The sequence below is a fragment of the Berghia stephanieae genome, chromosome 1, assembly GCF_034508935.2.
Source record: "Berghia stephanieae isolate SIO BIC M18660-M18661 chromosome 1, UCSD_Bste_1.3, whole genome shotgun sequence".
Lineage (NCBI taxonomy): Eukaryota > Metazoa > Mollusca > Gastropoda > Nudibranchia > Aeolidiidae > Berghia > Berghia stephanieae.
Genome location: NC_088360.1, coordinates 73,006,102 through 73,028,051, shown reverse-complemented (window position 1 = coordinate 73,028,051; position 21,950 = coordinate 73,006,102). Strand labels below are relative to the sequence as shown.

Sequence of the window (21,950 nt, the reverse complement as noted above, 5' to 3'; positions counted from 1 at the left end):
CGCGTTCATGAAAACGGGCCCAGTTGTCTCTATTATTTTTATTAATCGTTGTTTTTTCTTTTTCGAAGCGACGCTGCGAGTTTCAGCCAAAATTCTCCCTCTCTACTAGCGACCATAGTCGCTTTTATTAGTTTCCACAAACAAAAATGTATACTTTCGACGATCTGCAATTTTAAAAAAGCTTTTAAAAGTCATTCGTAACATCGACACGACATTTTCTGTCTATATAATTCCTTCTTTCTAAGTGATGGTGTACATGTCTTAACAGCATGCCTGCCACATTGTTGACGATGCTAGTTTGCTTGGTAATCTAACTGAAGAAATTAGACAAGGGGTTTGGACAAACTACGATTTAATGTCAAAGGTCAGATTTGGTCTGGGACTAGAATTTAGTAGAACGAAATTTCATAATAAATTACTTGTAGTCGTTGACTAAATGCTTTGTCCAACCACATGATGATAAATTCACGTGATATTGAATGTCAACTATCAATTCTATTTGTAGGTCAATGAACCTAAAAAATTGAACCAAAAACAAACAAAACAAGTGTGTTCTAACTAACCGCATTATTTCAGTCAGTTAAAATGCCAACAGAATAAACTTTGTCTCTATTATGCTTTGTAACCGTTTTTAAAATGTTATTTGAAGCGAACCCATCAACTTCGAGTCCCCGCTCGTTCGCAACTCGCGAGACCGATTACATTCGGAGTTTTAAAAACGTTTTTACCCACAAAAATGTTTTCTTTCGACAATTTGTACTTTTCATACAGTTTTTAAAGCCAGTGTCAATAACAATAGGACACTTTTTGCCCCTATCATTCGTAACCAATCTATTTTCCTTCCTTCTTGAAGGTCTCTCAATCACCCAACAGCTGCTATCTTGTCGACGCTATGATGTATCCTAGTAAGTAGTCTGAGACTAACGATAAAGTACGACCCGAGCAAGGGACTAAAACTTGGCAAAACTTAGTCCGATTTTAGTCTGGGACTTGCTTGGTCAGCTCACATAAAGAGCGATTTTTTCAAGTCCTTGACTCAAGTCAGACAAGCGCTTGTTCGCCTTCACAAAAACGGATGTGCACACCCGCTACTGTATGCAGAAAAATTGAATTTTGGAGAGGTCGGGAAGCTCTTTTCTATTATATTATAAAGATAAGTAATTGTTATTATTGGATACTATTATATACGCACACTTGTCTATATTCATTTAAATTGATCTGTTACTTGATTTTTCTTTTTGTTAATTTGTTCGATACAATTCATTTAAACCAATCCTTTGAAAATGTGAATGCACCCAACTTAAGAAATGTATGGTTTAAAAACTGGTCAGAACTCACAAGAATACAAAATTATGAATATATGGAAATTCATCTTTTTTTCACAGCTTGACATTTGAGGAATAATTTCATAGGCGACGTTTTACAATATACAGGTGTAACAAACTGGATTCTGTGCATTAGGAATTGCTCTTTCAAGAGCGAAAATCCCACAGCGGGGATGTGTGTGTGTGTGTGTGTGTGTGTGTGTGTGTGTGTGTGTGTGCGTGTGTGTTTGTGGAGGGGTGGGGGTGAGATGGGGGGGGGGGGGGTTACAGTGACCCTGATATCAAATGATCAATAATTGTTTAGATAAGTACATAGTATAAAATGTCAGGTATCTGGTAATTTCTTTGCTCTTAGATATGATGACTGTCCTTACCTGTAGTAATAGCCTTTGGTTTTCAAGTATCTGTTCTTTGCATCCAAAGCAAGTTCATTTCTTGTAGCAAACTGTGAATACGTGAGATAAGGAAATCGTCTCCCGTACTCTTTCCTGTTGGTCATGTAATTCCGACGTTTTCCATAAGGGTTATACTTCCCATGTTTTTCAATTCCTAATTGGTAACGAATTATCTTGGCAATTGCCTGAAAACAAAACAAACATTTTAAAAAAAGAAACAAAAACAACACTAATGAATGTAAATGCAGCTTAAATACAAAATAATGAAATAAAACAAATAAAAACTAAAACAAAAATAAAAGAACAAAACCAAATACAAAATAAACAAAAAAGAAAAAAAAAGACCCAAAGCGAAACAAGTAAACAACTACAATATCATACACACCAAAATACAAAATAATAATAATAATAATAATAATAAAATATAAAGCAAATAGAGAATAAAAACAAATCGTATGGATGTTTTTGAACTCCCACCATACTTTGTTTAGATACTGGCATCCGCTTGTTCCTGCCTCTATCCAAAAACAAAGTAATGTAATGTTTAATTTGACAAGCATATTATTAGCATTGATAGGGGAGAAGAAATATTCATTAAGTAAAAGTATGGTTTGATACATTTTATTGCCGTTTGTATTGAAATTGTTAATGAATTTATTTATGTCCACGCCAAATCACGATTATTAGCGGATAGATGGCACCAGTGACCCATTTATAAACATTAACAATATTTGGCCAAATATTTGCTAGGAAAGGACAAGCTGGCTTGATGTAATCGGTCCCTGGGATAGATAGTATTCCTATGACTCAAGACGATATAATTGTTCCCGATGGGCGTATCTACTAAATCAGCCTTGTATATTTTGGGAAGTTGGTAATGCGGAACAGAGCCCCAAACCGGATGGCGATAGGCAAACAAATCTCGTAAACCATTTTGTATTTGCTGTGGACAAAAGGGTAGATAGCATGAAATTCAACACTTGTCGGGGATAGATGCATATTACCTTGAAGGATTTACATAGTATCAGCCATAAGAAATATTATGGGTATTTATCATACTCGATGTGTGAAAGGTTTTCTGGCACCAAATGACTATGCTATCATCATTTCGCCATATCCTCTACGGCAGCGGCATACATTTAAATATTTCAATAGGTTGAACAGCTATAATGTGGTCTGTTCGGCTAGGTTGTCTTGTGGTATGATACTCGCTCTCGGATCGGAAGGTCCTAAGTTCAAGCCTCGCTCGGCACATAGTTGAGTTCTTGGAAGAAGCTCGTTACTTATATTATCTCACCGTACTCAGGTGTAAAATAAGTGCCTGGCCGTTAACAGCGTTGTGTCTGTCGGAAAATAATATAATAGTAATATCGCCTATCAAGTGTCATGTCTCGTTCTACATGTTACGTGTTGCTGTTTATCACGGACTCTTTGTAAAGAACTTTGAGCACGTTTAGTGGATAATGCGATATATAGTCAGTTACAAAAGAAACTAGACAGTTTGTATTTGCCTTTATCTCGTATAAGAGAAAACATATTGGTACGTAGTATATATTTAAAGAAGTAGACAAACTTTTCTTTCTGTTGATGAATCGCATGCCTATATTGACACACAGCAGGAGCAGATGTAAATTTCCGTACCAAAGTTTCATATAAAAGCGCACCAAACTATTTCAGATATTAATAAGCGTTGCTGCACAGCAGTTCCCGCACCAGATGTTAACACTCAATGAGCGTGGTTTGATTCGACGAAATCTAACCCCTCTGCACAAAGTTGCTCGATTGAGATGGGCACGTGAACATCAGGAATGGGATCAAAATAATATGTGGACGGCTTTTTTGTATACAGACGAATCGCTTTTTGAGGCTGATTGCAGAGACAAACGAATTTCGTGCTATAGAGTAGAGATGAATATTTCGATGAAGAAACCATCATTGAAGTAACAAATTGAGAATATGGATTTGTAATGATGCGGAGAGGGATAGTTGGTGGTAGAAACCTGATTCAATACCAAAGACCCAACTCAGACCTAAACATCAATGTTATTCTTCAACCAATCGTCGTCCCGTTTATTCAGAATCAGAATAATTAAGTGATATTCCGTTTGATAACGCCTTGGATCATAGAGCTGGACAACCTATTTGTTGGTTTATTTTTTACACGATTCAACTGTAAGGGTGATCAACCTGTGGCCAGTTGTGTCACCTGACACGAATCCCATTGAACATATGTGGGATTTTATGAAAAATAAAATCTAAAAGTACAACAACAAAGAACACAAAAAAAAAAACCAACCCCATCTCCGACAAAAATGATAATAATAAAATAAAGTAACAAGGTTAGGGTAAATAATCCGATGAACTTTTCGACAAACTAAAAACAATTTTGAATGATATACCAGCAGAAGCAGTACATCAGCTGACATCATCAATGAGACAAAGAGTTGTGGCATTGATTGATCCTAATAATATAATAGTGGACATACAAAATGCTGAGGTGCGTCATGTGATGTGCTGATTTTAAGTTTGTGTTCCATTTGCAAAATGGATTTTTTATCATTATTTTAAATATATGTCACTTTTAAACAGCTCACACAAATTTAATAAATTATATACCTAAAGAAAACTAGTTTTGTCTAGTTTCCAAATATGTACTTATGTCATTGTATTTGTTCCAACCAGTATTGAACTATTAGCGGAATAAAACTGTCTAGTTTCTTTTGTTAACGACCATATAAAAGCTCAAGTTTAAAAATATCTAGATGCGCATATTTGCAGGTCTGATAACCAAACTCAGTTATGGGCTTGATTTAACATTGTTGTAATACACAATATTTTTGGGTTTGTTTGAGAGTATTTCCATTACAACTATGAGACCATAACAAGTTGGGTTATCAGACCTGCAAATAAAACGCGTTGGTTGCAACTCATTACTCACAGATACAATGTAACTGTGATTTAAATTAAATACTATCTTTTAAATATACACACACAAGTTCGGACTAAAGGCCAGAGGTCGCCATAGATTCTCAACTTTGTGTTTATACATTTTCATGCATGCCACGTCTGTAACGAATTTCCATTTTTTTGGATGAATAAAGTATATCTTATCTTATCTTATCTTATGGTTGTAATTATCAAATGATTTGATAGTGTTATAAGCACTATCATAAACATAAAGCTATAGTTGGTAATGAGACCATTCTATTCAATTAAAAAAAAGATATTCAACCGTCCCTCTATTGTGAAGTAAACACGCTCATATTAAAATAAACATTTTGATAAATATTATAATTAATATTTTTCTTTATTTTTCTATGCCTGTTATGGACAACCCAGTTTCTTTATATGTAGGTAAACATGAAGGGACAAAATGGTACAGCAGCAAAAACAACCAAAACACACAAATTAATTTTTAATTAAAAAAAAATATAAACAAGGAAAAAAGATGAAAGCCATTAAATATTCCTAACTACAATATATCTTTATCAATTTCAAAATATCAAATAAAAATTTGAATGTTGTCTTGCATAAAAGGAAAAAGAAACAATAAATTATGATGGAAACAAATCGTTTAATAAATAAATCATCAACATGAAATATGAGCATATAACATTTTTTAGTGCATTTGGAGCTTCAAGATTAAAAATAATACAACTGGTAGTTAGACTGGGAAAACATATAACCACAATCTACACGCTCTAAATATAGTCACCTCAATACTATTTTGCCATAATGCGGATAATAAATAGAATGTTACAGGGGTTATTTATGCACATTAAGAAAACAGCCAAAAGAGGCAAAATGTCTCTGGTCAATAGTTTACTAGTTTGACCACAGACATTGTATGTTGCTTTTTTATTCTCTAATCAATTAGAGTTGTGTTGAATTATTCGAAGGATGAAGGATTGAAACGGAGAGACGATGCATTTGTGTAACGTGGAAATGGTCAATGATTCACAATAAGGGAAGTAAAGGGAGGGCATTTCAATCCTTCGTCCCTCGTCTACTTAATCAGCAAAACTGTTGTTAACCTTCACCAGGCTTGTTTGACCACAAGTTTTATTTTGTGAATTGCCGTATTCGGAAAAAAAATCAACAAACAAAAAAAAAAAAAAACAAAAAAAAAAAAAAAAAAAAACAAACCAAAAAACGAGAGCTTGAAATTTGTCCCCTTTAGCTAAACGGAAATTGTTAACCATAAAGCCCCGGTTTTTCCATTTCCATTAAAAAAAGTAATAATTATTCTGGATATTAGAGTGAATAAAGGGAATGTATGTCCATGGCATATTAACCAGCCGTACCTTCTATGGAAAAACACGTATTTAAAAATTTGGCCAGAACACTCGTCCTTCAAATATCAATCGATTTAAATGACTCCCATCTCGGATTAAACTCAAACCCAGGATTTCGCGAATCACGGTTCTATGAAACATAAGGCTTTATTTGAAAATTCATATTTGAAGCAAACAAATCGATATCAAACGGTGCCAAGCGGAGAGCACATATTTGCAGGTCTGAGTTTTGGACGCATAATTATGGGCCAGTTTTAACATGGTTGTCATTGAGAATATATTTTGTTGGTTTCAGAGTATTTTCATTACAACAATGAGACCATAACAATTTGGATTATCAGTCCTGCAAATATGCGTACGTCGGTTTTAGATGAAGATTCTACTCCAGCTCAGCCCTACATTCACACTGCGGCAATGATTGTTTTGGTTACAATGTTATGCGTTTTTTGTTGTTATATTCTTTTGTTGGGGGGGGGGGGGATGTTGGTTGTTTTGTTTTTCGTAATTTAACGCATCTTGATTTTTCAGCTTTTTAATGAGATTGTCCGTATTTCGGGATTTGTTCTGAAATAATCACATTCGAATTAAACAACACACCACGATGAAAACACACATAGCTGAATCTGGTTCTCTCGTTACTTTCCGAATTCAGAGATTCTCGAGATAAAATGTTGGTTTTTATTTGTTTTGACATTTACTGCATTTGTTTGTGTGGAAAATATAAATATAGATTTTGATTGCATTCAGAGACGTCCTCGTACATCCTAAATTAATGTCTATAGCTGCTACATAACTTTGTTGACAAATTCTCAAAATGAATCAAGCGAACAACGCTTTGACGAAGTTTCTAGGACCGAATTTTTAATTCTATCACCAATTAAAAATTTAAAAAACATTATTATTCACTACCACTAATTACTAGTCGAGAAGACAGAATCTGTACAACCCTTTTGATAGATCACAATGTTTTCTAATGTGTAAATCTATAACATGTTCAAAATAATCATTCACACTTATTTTTCTTTTTTTTACCTTTTCTGTTATTACTTTTTTTAACCCACATTTTACATCATCTCTTATCCTCTTCTAACAAAGAAAAAGGTTAATTCTTCTCTTATTTAAGGCTTTATTTTTTACAAATCAGATTTCTTCCTCTTCTTCTTCTCTCTCTCTCTTTTTCTTCTTCTTCTTCTTCTTCTTCTTCTTTCTTCTTCTTCTTCTTCTTCTTCTTCTTCTTCTTCTTCTTCTTCTTCTTCTTCTTCTTCCTGTTTCTTCTTCTTCTTCTCAATTCTTAGAAGCTAAGCAGTGCTTACCATCGTAAGATCTTGCACCATATATAGCTGTACCACAATCAACACTAAATATCGCAAAGGCAACACATAAGTTTCTCACATCATCACCAACCGAGCTTTACAATCAGACATTATAATGCCTTCAACTTGAGATTAAAGTTAGATCTTAGGGCCCAAAAACGTTGCCACTGAATAGAAAAGGGAAAAAATTATCACGTTATGGATCCAGTAGGCAAACACTAATGTATTTTTTTTTCCTAGTCACGACAAGATCCTCCAGACTGCATAATGTCCTCCATTAATTAATTCTTAAGACGATTTTTTTAAAATGGCGACTTCACGATCAAAACTGGCGGTAATATGTCTATCGTCAATTCATTCGTTATCAATTAAAATATAAATCAACATTTTTTATTTGTTTTGGTGACTGAAGGACATTTCTCACGGGGCCATGTAATACTGTCGCTGGTTGGCCAGTCTTGCTGCTTCTATCCTGTCAAATGACTGAAGATAATCGACCAGGGTCAAGTGATTTTTCTGGAGTTGAAATGGAACCGATGGCACATCGTTACAATCGGCCCAAGACTGTCTATGGTATCTTTGTTGCTGCTGTGCAGGCATTTGTGAGGAATACTGTCTCGGGGGCCCTTGTCTCCAACCACCAGAGTGTGGAACCGTGCATGTTGATGTTAAAGCATCTATGGCTTTACCCACATTCTGAAATTTATTTTGTTAAAAAACAAAAAAAAAAAAAAACAAACAAAAGAAAAAAAAAAAGAAAAAAAATGAAAAAAAAAAGAAAAAAGAAAAAACAGAACGAAAAAAAGACGAATGATTTTAAAACTTTTTGTTCAATAATACAATACGTAATCAAAAGGCAACATTCTTGATAAATCTGAAGATGGATGCTTTTGAGAGAGAGAGAGAGAGAGAGAGAGAGAGAGAGAGAGAGAGAGAGAGAGAGAGAGAGAGAGAGAGAGAGAGAGAGAGAGTTTTATTTTTTAGAAACATCTTGAATGTCGTCCATCTTGAATTTATATGAAAAATAATTACTTTCTAAATTGTCTGTAATCTCCCTTTCCACCGTTAGATAAACATGTGTTCACAATTAATTTTGTAAAGAGTGCTTGAAAGATGTAATCCACATTAGGTGATATCATGTTAGAAATTGAAACAATGATTCTTACCTCATTAAAGTTAACAGATGAAACACTAAACACGTCATTTAAAGGCCTACGATGATTTACATACGAATTAGAATTTTCAAAAACCAGCAATTTTGAAGCATGAAATATTGAACATTTTAAAAAAATACAGAAGAACATAGAGGACTTGCGTCTCACGACGTTCAAGGATATGCGGTCAATCATACCGAAGATTGGTTTTATGCTGGATGCTCAATTTATTTTTCAATGTAAGGGGTCACTTCAACTTTTTCTTCCTCTACACATTTTATTTTCGATTGGGGAACCCACAACATTTTGCTGGTAAATAAAGGCTATTACGATCTCATAGATAGTATGCAGATGACGTCACTCAGGCCTTTGTTATTGTTTTTGCCATCCGCGTTTGTGAGTTGTTCTCACTAAACTGTATTAACCAGACTATAAAAGTTCATGGTTACACAGAATTTGTGTGTTGGTCCGTTATACTTCCGGATGGCAATGTTGTGAACTCCTTGGCCAAGCGCATTCTATCTATAGATCGAGACGAAACTTTTGAGTCGTCAACGATCCAAATCGGTCCGATAATAAAGTCACTAGGTGCGCGCAAATGAATATATATCCCAACAGGGCGGTCAGATGGCGATTGCCAACATCAAATGACTTATCATTATGCCGTAGATTTTATAAATAATAATTGGAGTCAATGGGTGATAGAATTAACCTTATTTTTTTAAAAAGTTTGTAACTTATACGTATATAAATCTGTAAAAAAAGGTTTTATAATTTTTAGATTTGTCAGCAATTCTGTGCTCGTTGGAAAAAAAAGAAAGAATTGCGACCCCCAACCCTACTTGCTTTAAAGACTGGATTATAATATCAGAAAGCCGCTACATATCACAAAAGTATAATGTGGATATATGATAAATTATAACGGCTATTAAAAAAATGACCTAGGGTTATTTTTCAAAATTCATGCACTGAATCAGAATTGGAACAGTAATTGATATGCAGTAGAACTTGTTAAAGCTCCTCCCCCCACCCCAATGGAGACCCGAAAATGGTGGCCGTCCGCCCTAAACAAGACATATTTTGAAGAGGTAGTGGTTCTATAAATTGTAAATGAACCCCATCCGAGTTCCAATAAAAAAAATTACCTGCTTACTCTTGACACCCCGGCCCCTATATTCTCTCTCTCTCTCTCTCTCTCTCTCTCTCTCTCTCTCTCTCTCTCTCTCTCTCTCTCTCTCTCTCTCTCTCTCTATCTCTATCTATCTATCTTTCGACCCTCTCTCTCTCTCTCTCTCTCTCTCTCTCTCTCTCTCTCAAACACACACGTTCATCCACACAGAGCGACACAAAGAGAAAGTGGGAGAATGTGTGTATGTGCGCGCGCGTGTGTGTGTGTGTGTGTGCGTGCGTGCATGCGTGCGTGAGTGTATTGTGTGTTTCGCCTCAAAGTCTCAACCTATAGAACCACAGCCACAACATTTTTAAATTAGATATTACGATGAAACATAATGATAAAATTCCCTTTATTCATCCCATAGGGAAAATTTGTCTCTAGGATTTATTCCATGGGAATACTGGAATAACCCAGGCGTCTGCGCCGCAAACTAAGGCAGCAGCTTCTAACTACTATGTTGTGACGATCGACCCAGTTAGCAAACTCCGTACCGCACTCGTGCACCGTCGCAAACCCGCCTTGAAGCTTCGTCACAACACACCGCTCTGCGGTTTCGGGATCGTTATCACAACGGTACATCGTTCAACTAGATGCTCTGCGGTTTCGGGATCGTTGTCACAACGGGTACATGTTGGTTAGGTGGAAAGCCCCCCACTGATGAAGTTCATACCAATGAGCCACGCTGCCCCATCAACTCCATCCAACAAATCTTGTTTGACCACTCTTTTCGCTGCAATGTTTTTTCGCTGGCAATTTATCTAAAATGCTTTGGGCTTTGATCAGTTTATTGACAAAAGTATTTGATAAGATGATTGGTAGATATGCACTATTATAACAAGCTAATTTTATCACTTACTCATTCGTCTGGATGAAAACCACCTCAAAATAGTGAAGCCTTTTTTTTTTTACATAATTCCACATTAATTATAATAAAAATAAAACTGACGATAATGACCTTGTTTGATGCCTCTCTAAAATGAATGGAAAAAGAGATTGATCAGTCAATGTCACTAGAACGAAGTCAATACAGTATCCAATACATTTTCTAAAAGGCCAAATATTACCCTTTTGACGGCATATAATATAAGGTTATTAAAGGTACTGTTGAGGCGATCCGACCGGTGCGAGAAAATAAATGTCAAAAATGTTGGTACAGAACGATTGGTGTAAATATTGAAGTGCATTCACAGTAAATTTTTCCGGGATGGGTCCGTTATGAAAGGGAATTCTCAATCTGAGTCAATTATCGGGGGAATAAAAACAAAAACAAGAAAACCAAACCAAAACAAAAAACAACCGATGCGCGTCTAGCAGTTTTTGAACCACCAACATTCTGATTAAAGCAATGCAATTTCTACTGCAGAGACTTCAATGGAACTCATTTTCATACATTGGAACTCTTGTACCAATGCTAAGTCCTCCGAGTTCGGAGGATTTCAACGAAAATGTGTCAGTTCCATTTTTTTAAAATGCGCTAAATACCGGACTAAAACCCCTCTAAATAACAATTAGAAAACTTCAAGGCCCACATGTCAATAAAGAGAAAAGATTTTAAGCAATTCATAAAACTAAGGATTTAAATGCGATTGTCAAGAATTCAAGTCCAGTTTTTTTCCTGCACTACGAACAAGGGCATTGCTAGCTGTCTCCATAGAAACGGCACCATCTTGATATTTGAAGATTATATACAATTTATTACAAATTCCATTACACCAATTCAAAAACATCTTAAAATAACTTTAATATTTGGGGAAAAAAAAAGAATCAATAGTAATATTGTACATAATTTGTAAGGCCCAGTCTCAGATAATCGGGTTTAAGCAACTCTGCTCCAATTTTTATCAAATAGTATTACAGACAAGAGAAAGAGACTGTTTAGACACTTCCCTTACATCGAGTTGTAAAGACAGTATGTTAAAGCTTGCGTTCTCAGTATATCTACCTCAGGGCTGAGTTTAGAATAGTCTTGAAAATTTATATATCTTTTCCGGTTTCTGTCTGCAACACACACGGATCGGCGCATGTTTCCTTTTCAAACATAGGTTTGCGATGGTAATCCTAAGCCCCTGAAATAAAGACCGAATAGATTTGATGTTGTGTGATGTACATCAAAACACGAATTTACTTATTGCTGCCTTCGAAGCATTAGAGCATGGTGATCGACGCGTTCTCGAGGCATGCGCTAGTTGCAACACATAACTGGATTTGATTTTCTCTGCTCAAGTCTGTTAAGAGCTGAATCCATCGCTTACTAGGTTTTAACACGCATGACTTTAAACCACGGAACGGCTGACATATATGATATCCTATGTACGGATTGTGATTTTGACCTGCTGTCAATAAACTTTTATAGTGGCCTGGCGATTAAAATTAGAACTCCTCTCACAATAAATGTGACTTGGGATTATGTTTGGAGCGCCCCACACACACAATGGACCCATCCTGGAAAAAAAAGCCGACGGACACATTTTAATGCTCTCCTTATAAAAATAGTGTCTGGGAGGAATGTTGTTGTGTTCTGACAGAAGACAACAACATTCTTCCCAGACACGAGGACAGAACACAACAACATTCCTCCAAGACACCAGGACTCCCTGATGATTCCAAGATTTGGATGAAACAACGTTGGTGGAGAAAGTAACAAAAACGAGATGAGAATAAATAGATAAGTCGCTCCGAGAAACTGTCGAGCACTCTACGTGGTTCCAGTTCTTGTATGTATGTATATATTATTTATACGGACATGGGCCGATGAATTAGCTACGTTTGCCAGTAACCGAACAAAACTCATTGCATCAATCCGAAACTCCACAAAGATACTCCTCACATATTTGTATGACGTCATTTATGACCTATAACATCACAACGGTTTTTATCGGGATGGATAATTTGCTAAAATATGAATTGAAAAAATGTGAACAACTGGTGGTGAACGATACCGTAATCTCACACAAAGATCAGGCTGTTGAATCCAAATGTCTAGTCAGTCTTATTGTATGCGGCCTAACAACCAGAAAACTATGTATTCAATATATATCGACAGCTCAACAGAAGAATGAACACAGGCCTTTCTCAGAACATAAAGCTGAAGAAAAGATCACACTTTGAGGATACCGGCCAATAACACAATTAGACCTAAAATGGAAACCGCAAGGGAAGTGTAAAAGAATAAAGCTAAGAAATGCCTTGAGGAGTGGCTAGAAGCAGACACAAAGATGGCAAAAACCTGGAAAGAACTAAGGGTAGAGGACAATGACGTGCTCCGGTCGACAGCCAATAGGAGTGATATGCATACTTAAGTTAGCATATAGTACCTTAAAATATACCGTCTTGGAAATATAGAAATCTTTTCCGGTTTCTGCTTGTACCACACATGGATCGGCGTATGTTTGCTGTTCAGACAAAGTAGGTTTGCAATGGCAATCCTAATCCCCTGAAATAAAGATCGAACATAATTGATGGTGCATTTAGAAATACGCATGCTGATATTTTTTGAAGTTATGAAGGCCAATGTAAAGTGGATTTGAAATACAAGTAGCTTGCTTTCAAAACCAACACATTCGTTCTAACAATAGCCTGTTTTAGTCTGAGTGGAATATACGAGTCGCTTGATTTTGCCCCAGTCGTCATATTCTTTATGTGTATTTGTGTTATTGGTAGCAAAATCCCTTATACAACAGTTGGCGACTTCATGTCAAAAAGTAAGTGTGGGGATACTTTAAATTTTTACATTGGACTCGAGGCAAATTAAAGACTAATGTTGCTTATATTTCAACGAGCTAAAGTAACCATATTTTTGCAATTTTAATTGCAAGAATAAATTTTATAAATCCTAGTACATTTTGATGTCCTCTCCAGACTGGTATCCTCCATAGGTGCCAAATCCTTTTTACATTGCCGATCGTGCTCTAAATGATTTATACCTATAGAAATTGAACACTCATACCAGGAACGGACGGTGACCTTTTCCCTCGACAATAATATTTTGTTATTCACATTATCAACAAAATCACAGGGTTGGGCGTGTCCAATGTTCATTATCCGCATGTCCCACAATAAATAATAAAACAATAGGCCTATCAGTACTAACGACGAGATATCCACTATCAATCATTTAAAATGAAATTGGACTTCATAAAACACTCAAACAAAAAACAATACACACAACGCCCTCTCTCATACACATATACATACATAGATACATACATACAGTGGAAAGTCCCTTGTTACCATATATAAAATGAAAGGTCAGACTGTCTTCTTTCTGATTTAGTCAACATCTTAGCCCTAATCAGAATGGCTCTCTTATAAATCCTTTACCAATGAGACTAATTTTACAATCGTAAATATGTGTTATTGTATGCTGCTTTCTGATTGGCTACCAGCATAAGTTAGTATTGTAAGCTATTATATGATTGGCTGAGTAGATCCAAGATGGCAGCATACTCTAGGCACCAGATGGAAATTTTAGAAGTGTGGGGCTTCTTTTCAAAGTTGTTTGTGAAGATTGAAGAAGTGAATTACATTATCAATTATCATATTTGTGGTGAAAATATATTTAAGTATATTTTTTGTGTGTAGTGTGTAATATTTATATCAGTAAAAACTTCGCATAATCTAGATTGACTGGTTAGTGTGTTGGCGAGTGTTTACAATTTCATTGTGTTGATGTAGACTCGAGATTTGCCATTGGACAATTATTGTAGACGTCTAACTAGCTACATCAAAACCTATTTAAATTTTAATAAATTAGATTAACCTGTATCAAAATACAAGTATTAAGTTTAAGAGCTTATCTTATAATGTTTCTTAAAAAACTCGTAGTTAGACAAGGTCAAGTAAGTGAAAGCAAAGATGGCATCTGTTCCAAAAAAAAAAATATCAAAGAAAAGACAGACCTAAAAAACGAAAATTGAATGATAGTATAAACAAAATTGGCAATGACAAATTAGAATTAGAAGACAGCTCAGAATTAGAAGGTTATAACACAGTTTCCTGTTGTTCATTTAGTAAGAGAGAAAGAGGTGAAGTTTGTAAACCATCTTACACAATTAAAGAGCAAATAAACATAGTCACTTCTATCATCAACCTCACCTGTGACTATTGTGACAACATAGTATCTTTAAATTCTTCTCCAAATGAAAACTTTAACCCGAGATTCCTGTTTTCCATGTATGTCATAGGTGTAAACAATGAAAGTTATTAATAGATTCTCGGAAAACTTGTTTTGAACACGCCGCTCTCACAATCTCCAAAGGCGTTCAAATTTGAAAGTGCTTACCGGGTCGTATAATCTTTGCTACAAGCGTGTTGCCAGTTCTAGCCGTGGCTTTCTATATCTCATACAGCAATAAGAGAAAGCAGATTTGTATCTGCTTGTTTCTATTATTAGCTTATTAGGTTGATGAAACAAGTGGTGGAAACGTGCTTTGCTCATCTCACTCTTTTTCTCTTTCTTCATCCCTTCACACCAGACCATTTGTTACGATAGCAGCCATTAGATTCTTCCTTGACTATTAGGCTACAATTCCCAAATTTTCATTCAAATCAATTAAACTTATTAATATTTTGTAGACGGTCGTCTTACTTTCCTCTGCATTATTATAGGCAATTTACTTGAAAGTCTTAGGTAAGCAGTGCTTACTGTGTTTCTATGCCTGACCCATGCCCCGTATAAAAAACAAAAAACCCAATAAAAACGGAGGATCTGGTTGAGCATGTTCTTTTTTATTTGGCTTTAAAAAAACCTGCTCCCTTCTAATGTAACTTCTGCTGCAACTTTATAACCAAGTTCCTAAAATTAATGAAGTTTGAAGTGGTCCTCTTTTATTCATATTAAAACCCCAATGATCCTTGGTGTTTAAAAGTTTGAGCACAATGTGCATAAATCACTATACCAAATGTATGCCCAAGATGCCTAAATTCAAGCTTCAGTGCACCAACATTATGATCATTATTTATGACTGCTGTTAACATTTACAGGACAACGATTGTTATAACTATAACTGGTGACTATATTATATTTATTTCAACATGTATTGCATAGCTATTTCATTATCTATGCAAGTGTCACCATATTGTATAAGCGATCGATTGACATCGGAAATTTATATTTCCTTCCCAAATAACACTTTCCAATGACACGGGAATATTGCTATGAAATAACGGGATAAGGCATTGTTGTGAACTTAAAATTCTGAAATATACCTTGAGTGATACAGTGAGACAATGCAGATAGAAAAATATAAGAAAATAAACAATCATGTTTTCATATTTTACCTATACCTTTAATTTCTACCTTCACCTAAAGGCATCCTTTTACATGTTTTGGTAAACATTTTTCACATATCTCTTATTAATGTCTCCCGATTACTCTTACCACTTTTCAAGAAAAGGACTAGCTCTATGGACCGACCTAGCTTCTAGTTTGCTTGTATTTATTGGACAAGCAAGTTAAGGGATTTCGGTCGTAAAATTGTAACGGAACGTCAGTAATTTAGAAAAACCACCCATCTATATTTTAAAACACTGCGTTTTATAATACCATAATGATATTGGGTTGACAATGTAAATTGAAATGGTCCACTCGTCCTTTCAATAAAAGTTGTGTCGTGGAGCTCGAAGCAATTGGTACTGGCAGTTCTCCTGAAACCAACGATGATCAAAGTCTGTTGATGTGACTGGCGACTGCTTGGGTATGTACCCCTTGTAGAACTCGGCTCTCCATAGTCTCCAGTTGAAGTCGACATCATTACCTTCCGAAGGTGTCACTTCGAGGCGTTGTGGGTGAGGCATAAAGTGTTCATTTTTGATGGGAGGCAGCCAAGTAATCTTTCTGCCACCTTTGCCCAAAAGTTGCCTGATGGAGGGCGCCAGTCCCTACGGATACACGAAGCAAATATTGTAGTTGTAGTCGGTGTGGATTAGACGCGTTCATTCTTTTTCTTTTTAGCAATATTCGGGTGCTCACTATAACTATAATAACCGTTTAATGATATTTGCACTTTCTATACGACGTCAAAAAAAACAAAACAAGAAAAAACCTTTCAACAACAACATCATCATCATCATCATCATCATCATCATCATCATCATCATCATCAACAACAAAATAAGAACAACAACAAAACATCTTTAAAAGCAACAACGCTATTCATCATATCTTATTAAAGTTATCACAATCTTCAGCTTTATATAAAACTAGGTTTGTTGTTTAGGCACAATGTCCATGATTGCATGTCTACCTCACTTAGGTTTATAAGATCTGCAGTTTGTTATCGGGAAAGTTACAATTCGTTTTTCATTAAGTTATTTGAATAGGGAGTTTGCTCAGTGATTTGTAAAGAGTACACTCTACTTTAATTTTGGGAAACTTGAAATAATCTAAATCCTGAGCGGCCCCTCCATCCAAATCTACCATTTTTTTTGTAATTCAATGTCGCTTATAAAGGAAAATAAATTAAAACGACTTTTTTCTATTGATTTAACAAGTTAACTGCCATACTCTGGAAAATCTCGTATTTTAAAATTTGGCTAGAAAACTCCTCCTTCAAATATCGATCGATTTAATCGATATTTGAAGTATGAGGTTTCTGGCCAAATTTTTAAATACACGAGTAATTCCAGAACACGGCAGTTGACTGGTTAATTAAGCATTAGACGATCTTTAAATATCGCAATTAATCTGTTTTAGTTATACAACTCTCTTAGTAAGACCAAGACACAATTTAATTAGTGGCTGAATTTAAACCGGGGGCGATATTAATAAAGGTCATTCGATGGTGTCGCGATACTTTGCATTGTCTATTTTGACATTTTGTCATATTAATAACAGCATGCTCAAAGACTTATCACAGAACACCCCCCCCCCCCACCTATAATTAAATATTCAGATTGATCAATCATATATTCATATATTTGGGTTCCAGATTGTAATATCTTCTTCTTTCTGGCTTGCAGGTCACTTCGGTGCTCGCGTTTGCCATGAACTCTGGATGCGACAGCCATATCTCAGGGGATTGCATTTCTTTCGGGTACCACATTTGGAATTTGTAATCAGGGTGAAGGTCATCTACTGGTGAATATGGGTATTTGTGGTCTTGTTTGAACGGAATCTCTAATGTAGGTGGGATGTATGTCAGTCGACGGCCCTGGCTGAGCAGGTTTCTTATTCTCCCTGCCACATCCTGTCGACGACACAAGAAAAGGAAGGAAGTTTGTGCGATCGAGACGAAATTACGTCAATATATGGAGGAACTGCGAACAAGACGTCATTCTCAGTTTCAGATTCGAATAATAATCCAGTATAGTCTTTCATAACGTTTATAATGAAAATGTTGCTGCTTGAAGCTCGAAGAAATAATAAATAACAATAGGAAATTGAATGAAACTTGCACTGAAGACAGATAATGTGGACGTTTCGGATTTCCCCTTTATCAACAAAACACTTCCACTCAATTTTGTAACGTTCATACATATCTGAAATTAGTTATATAATGTAATCACGTCATAATATTGGTTGAAGCCACAGCTATTTAAGCACAACGCGTTGATTTATAACTCTCTGATTTGTGGACTAGATGAGACATTGCCATTTTTTAAAACAAGACGCATAAAGGGAATGCGTTTGTCACCGATTCTGTCCCTTAGTTGTGTCCATCACATCTGACACTATTATGAAGACATACAACTAACATGGTACAGCGTGGCTCAGCGGTATGATCTTTGCTTTGCACCCGAATGGTATCAAGTTCAATTACCCATTGCGCTGTGTAGCCTTGAGCAAGTCACCTCCCCTTAACTCATTTTGCGTCGCTGTACTGTGGCTGACACCTAGGTTATTCCAGTCCTCTCTTGGAATAGACCCCAGAGACAAATTTTCCCTTTCCCTCAAAATTAAACAAGGAAATTTTAAACTATTTGAAAGGTCTTGATGATTTCAACGGGTGCATAAAAGTCACAACTCACACAATACATGAAAAACATAGAGCCATAACACTGATATACAAGTCTCATTTGAGTGGGCTCGGCCCTTGTAATTATTACTCGATCACTGATCAAGGGACAGAAGCTGGTAGTAAACGCATTCACTCATTAGTACAAACTGGAAATGTTGGGGGAGTTTTTGGTTTTTTCTTTTTATTTGTGAACCACGTGACAATATTCCAATTGTATCCGTGCATGTTGCAGTATTATATATTGTTACACCAGTTAACAAGCATTATACTTTTGATATTATGCATTTTTCAATGATAGGATCTATAGAGGCATTACCTCAAACACTTTAGTACAATTTGTGTAATTAACAAATGTTAGCTTTCTGACGTAATACTGCCGTTATTTTTATAAATACACAGACCTGCCTACTTGAAAGTTAAGAATTCGTAACATTCAGGAGATAAAAATAGTGGTCACTATCATTAACTTTTAAAACAAACAATTTACTCACACAATGATTTTATAACATTTCAAAATTTTAAAAAGTATGTAGTCTGGCATCAACTTTCAGTTTCAAGTTTTCATGACTTTGAGATGCCCGTGAAGTTCTGAATTTGGAGCCAACATTTTGTGATGATACGAATTTTTCATAGAAGGTCTGAAATACAGTATGTGCAATGTTAATCTAATGGCACACACTCTAATCTTAGAAATAATGGCACATTAGAGGTACGATCATGGACTCACAACACCACACAAATTAAGACTGATGGACCGAGACTAGAAGCGTTCCTGAAATCCGATTTTTTAGTCACTTATTTGCTCAGGCTTAAGACGAGCAAGTTGTTTACTAGACTAATAAATAACTAAATCTAATCCGCGTTCATGAAAACGGGCTCAGTACATGCATGGCACATTTAGAAACGGGGATTTTTGTTATCACTGGTGTAGAATTGAATCATTCGTGTGAATGTTTTGTGGGAACTAATTCACGATCAGATTTTTTTTAAAAATGTTAATCACTTAAAGCATGGCATTTACCTTGGTAAAGTGATTTGCAAATACAGTCTTTCAAAGATCCTACAATATTCAATGAGTCATTATTTAAATGTATGAATCAAAAACCGACAGTTCACCATTTTCTACTTTATCTCGTCGATGCACTTGATTACAAGTTACATTAGTGGTTTTGTTAAATGGATGAACATGGTATACTAGTTACAGAGCAAAGAAAAATAAATGATTGAAAAAAAAGTCTGAAGATAGTCGTTAAAGAGCCATTATATCCCAATTAGCTATCACGATTAAGCAGCAAAAATTAGGAAGACAGGATAGACAATATACACCATAGAACTAAATCATAGTGATCTTGTTCGGACCAAAATAATATAATCCAGAGGGAAAACAAGCCGGGCATTGCAGGAATAATTACACGGATATTTTGTACTGTTATAAACGTGTGTCAGTAGTTATAAACATGTGTCGTGAGGGACATCGGATCCCCTTTCGGACAAACCAGATTACAATAAATGCAGTGTGCAAAACAGATAGATATATGATTAGACATACAGATCGATACACAGCTAGATAGATATAGATAGATAGTTAGACAGACATATTATATAGATAGATATATAGAATGATAGATAGACAGATAGATAGATAGATAGATAGATAGATAGATAGATAGATAGATAGATAGATAGATAGATAGATAGATAGATAGATATATAGAGAGATAAATATATAGGTAAGTAGCGCTTTGTAAAGATCATAATTGTAAATAAAGCATTTCATATTGAAAACTCTACAATCGAATCATTTCTATTTTTAAGATCAGCTAGATCTACACCACCATAAACTGGCAAAGCATCTTTTTTATTTTGAACAGAATTTTCAAATTCATTTATCCATTAAATAACATGACCATCGATAAGTCAAGAATTATTAAACGCAAGACTTCAAAACCGTTTAAGAAGCTTTGGCAAGTTGAAGATTACCTTGATTCATCGATATTTGAAGTAATACATAGATGGCTGAAACGGAAATGACGTTTTGTAAGTGTTCGGCATTGCAGTAATCATATGACCCTTTACAACACCATCACAGTGGAAATGTGGTTTATGATATGACACTCGCTTTTGGATCGGAAGGTTCTGGGTTCGAGCCTTGCTCGGCACATAGTTGAGACCTTGGAAAAGGCTCTTTACTCACATTTTCTCACTGTACTCAGGTGTAAAACGAGTAATGACCGTTAACAGCGTTGGGTCTGCCCGAATAAAATTTGCTATCGCCTGACAGCCGTCATGCCACGTCCTACTTGGTAAATGTTGCTGTTGGTCAGGGGCCCCTTGTAATGCGCTTTGAGCACGCTTAGTGGATATTGCGGTATATAAAAACTCACGTTTTTTTACTCTATGGATACAAGGCGTCATATTTAGTAAACAGAAAGAGCTCCTTGTTAGTAATCTCCTAATGCTAATGGTCAGACATTTTCTGCTAATGATGTCAAAGTCCAGAACCAAAGGGTGTACGGTATCAAAACTAATATCAATCAAACTTCTGCACACGTAGCCAAAAAGAAAGAAGTCATTTTGAAAATTCACAGAGTTCTGCGGACATTTCAAACATGAAATGTGCCAATAATAAACAGCAAAAGTTACAAAAACGATTATGAAATAACGAATTTTTAAAAAGTCCGTCTGTTAATTAAAATCACCACCCCTATCCATCACTTTATCCGTCACGAAAAAACACGAGGAAGAGATGTTAGTGCAAAATGAATTTTGCAGGATACAATATGGCAATCATATTTGATCAGTTAACCAGCTTTTTAAAGGACGGACTCCAATATAACATGATAATATAGGTTTTCTTGTATCATCAATGAAGTTCCAGCGCGAAGTTGTATGAACAGTGAATGTAATCTGTCTCGATCCTAAGATTACACTTAATTTTTTTTTGTGTTGGTAAGATTGATTTGGCAAACTAGTGAATATTTTATTTAAACGCAAACCAACAATACTCGAACTTTTTACGTAATGAATGGAGCTACATATTGAAGTCAAGCCAGTAACATGTACATGATTCTAGTCAGAATTTTGGTAGCCTAATTTTCCTATCGCAGAAAGATTGCCTGTGAAGACAGAACAGTATGTGCAAGGTTAACCAGATGGCGCAAACTGTAATTTTAGAATTAATGGCAGATTAGAGGTATATGATCATGGACTCGCATCACGACACAAATCGAGACTGAGGGACCGAGCCGCCACCAGATAGTTCAATAGGATTTTAACATGCGTAAAAGTTGAGTTCTTATTGCAAATCATTGGGTTTGAGTTACGGAGAGAATCAAGC

The 21,950-nt window shown here is 35.6% G+C and overlaps 1 protein-coding gene across 1 annotated transcript in view; it reads right to left on the bottom strand.

The window, feature by feature from the left end:
- LOC144956303 (uncharacterized) overlaps window positions 1-21,950 on the bottom strand; it is a 34,478-nt gene that overhangs the window by 6,256 nt on the left and 6,272 nt on the right. Inside the window, exon 3 of the mRNA XM_078886798.1 lies at window positions 1,700-1,905. Within this exon, the coding sequence (XP_078742924.1) occupies window positions 1,700-1,905 (206 nt within the window). The remainder of the gene's footprint in view (window positions 1-1,699; window positions 1,906-21,950) is intronic.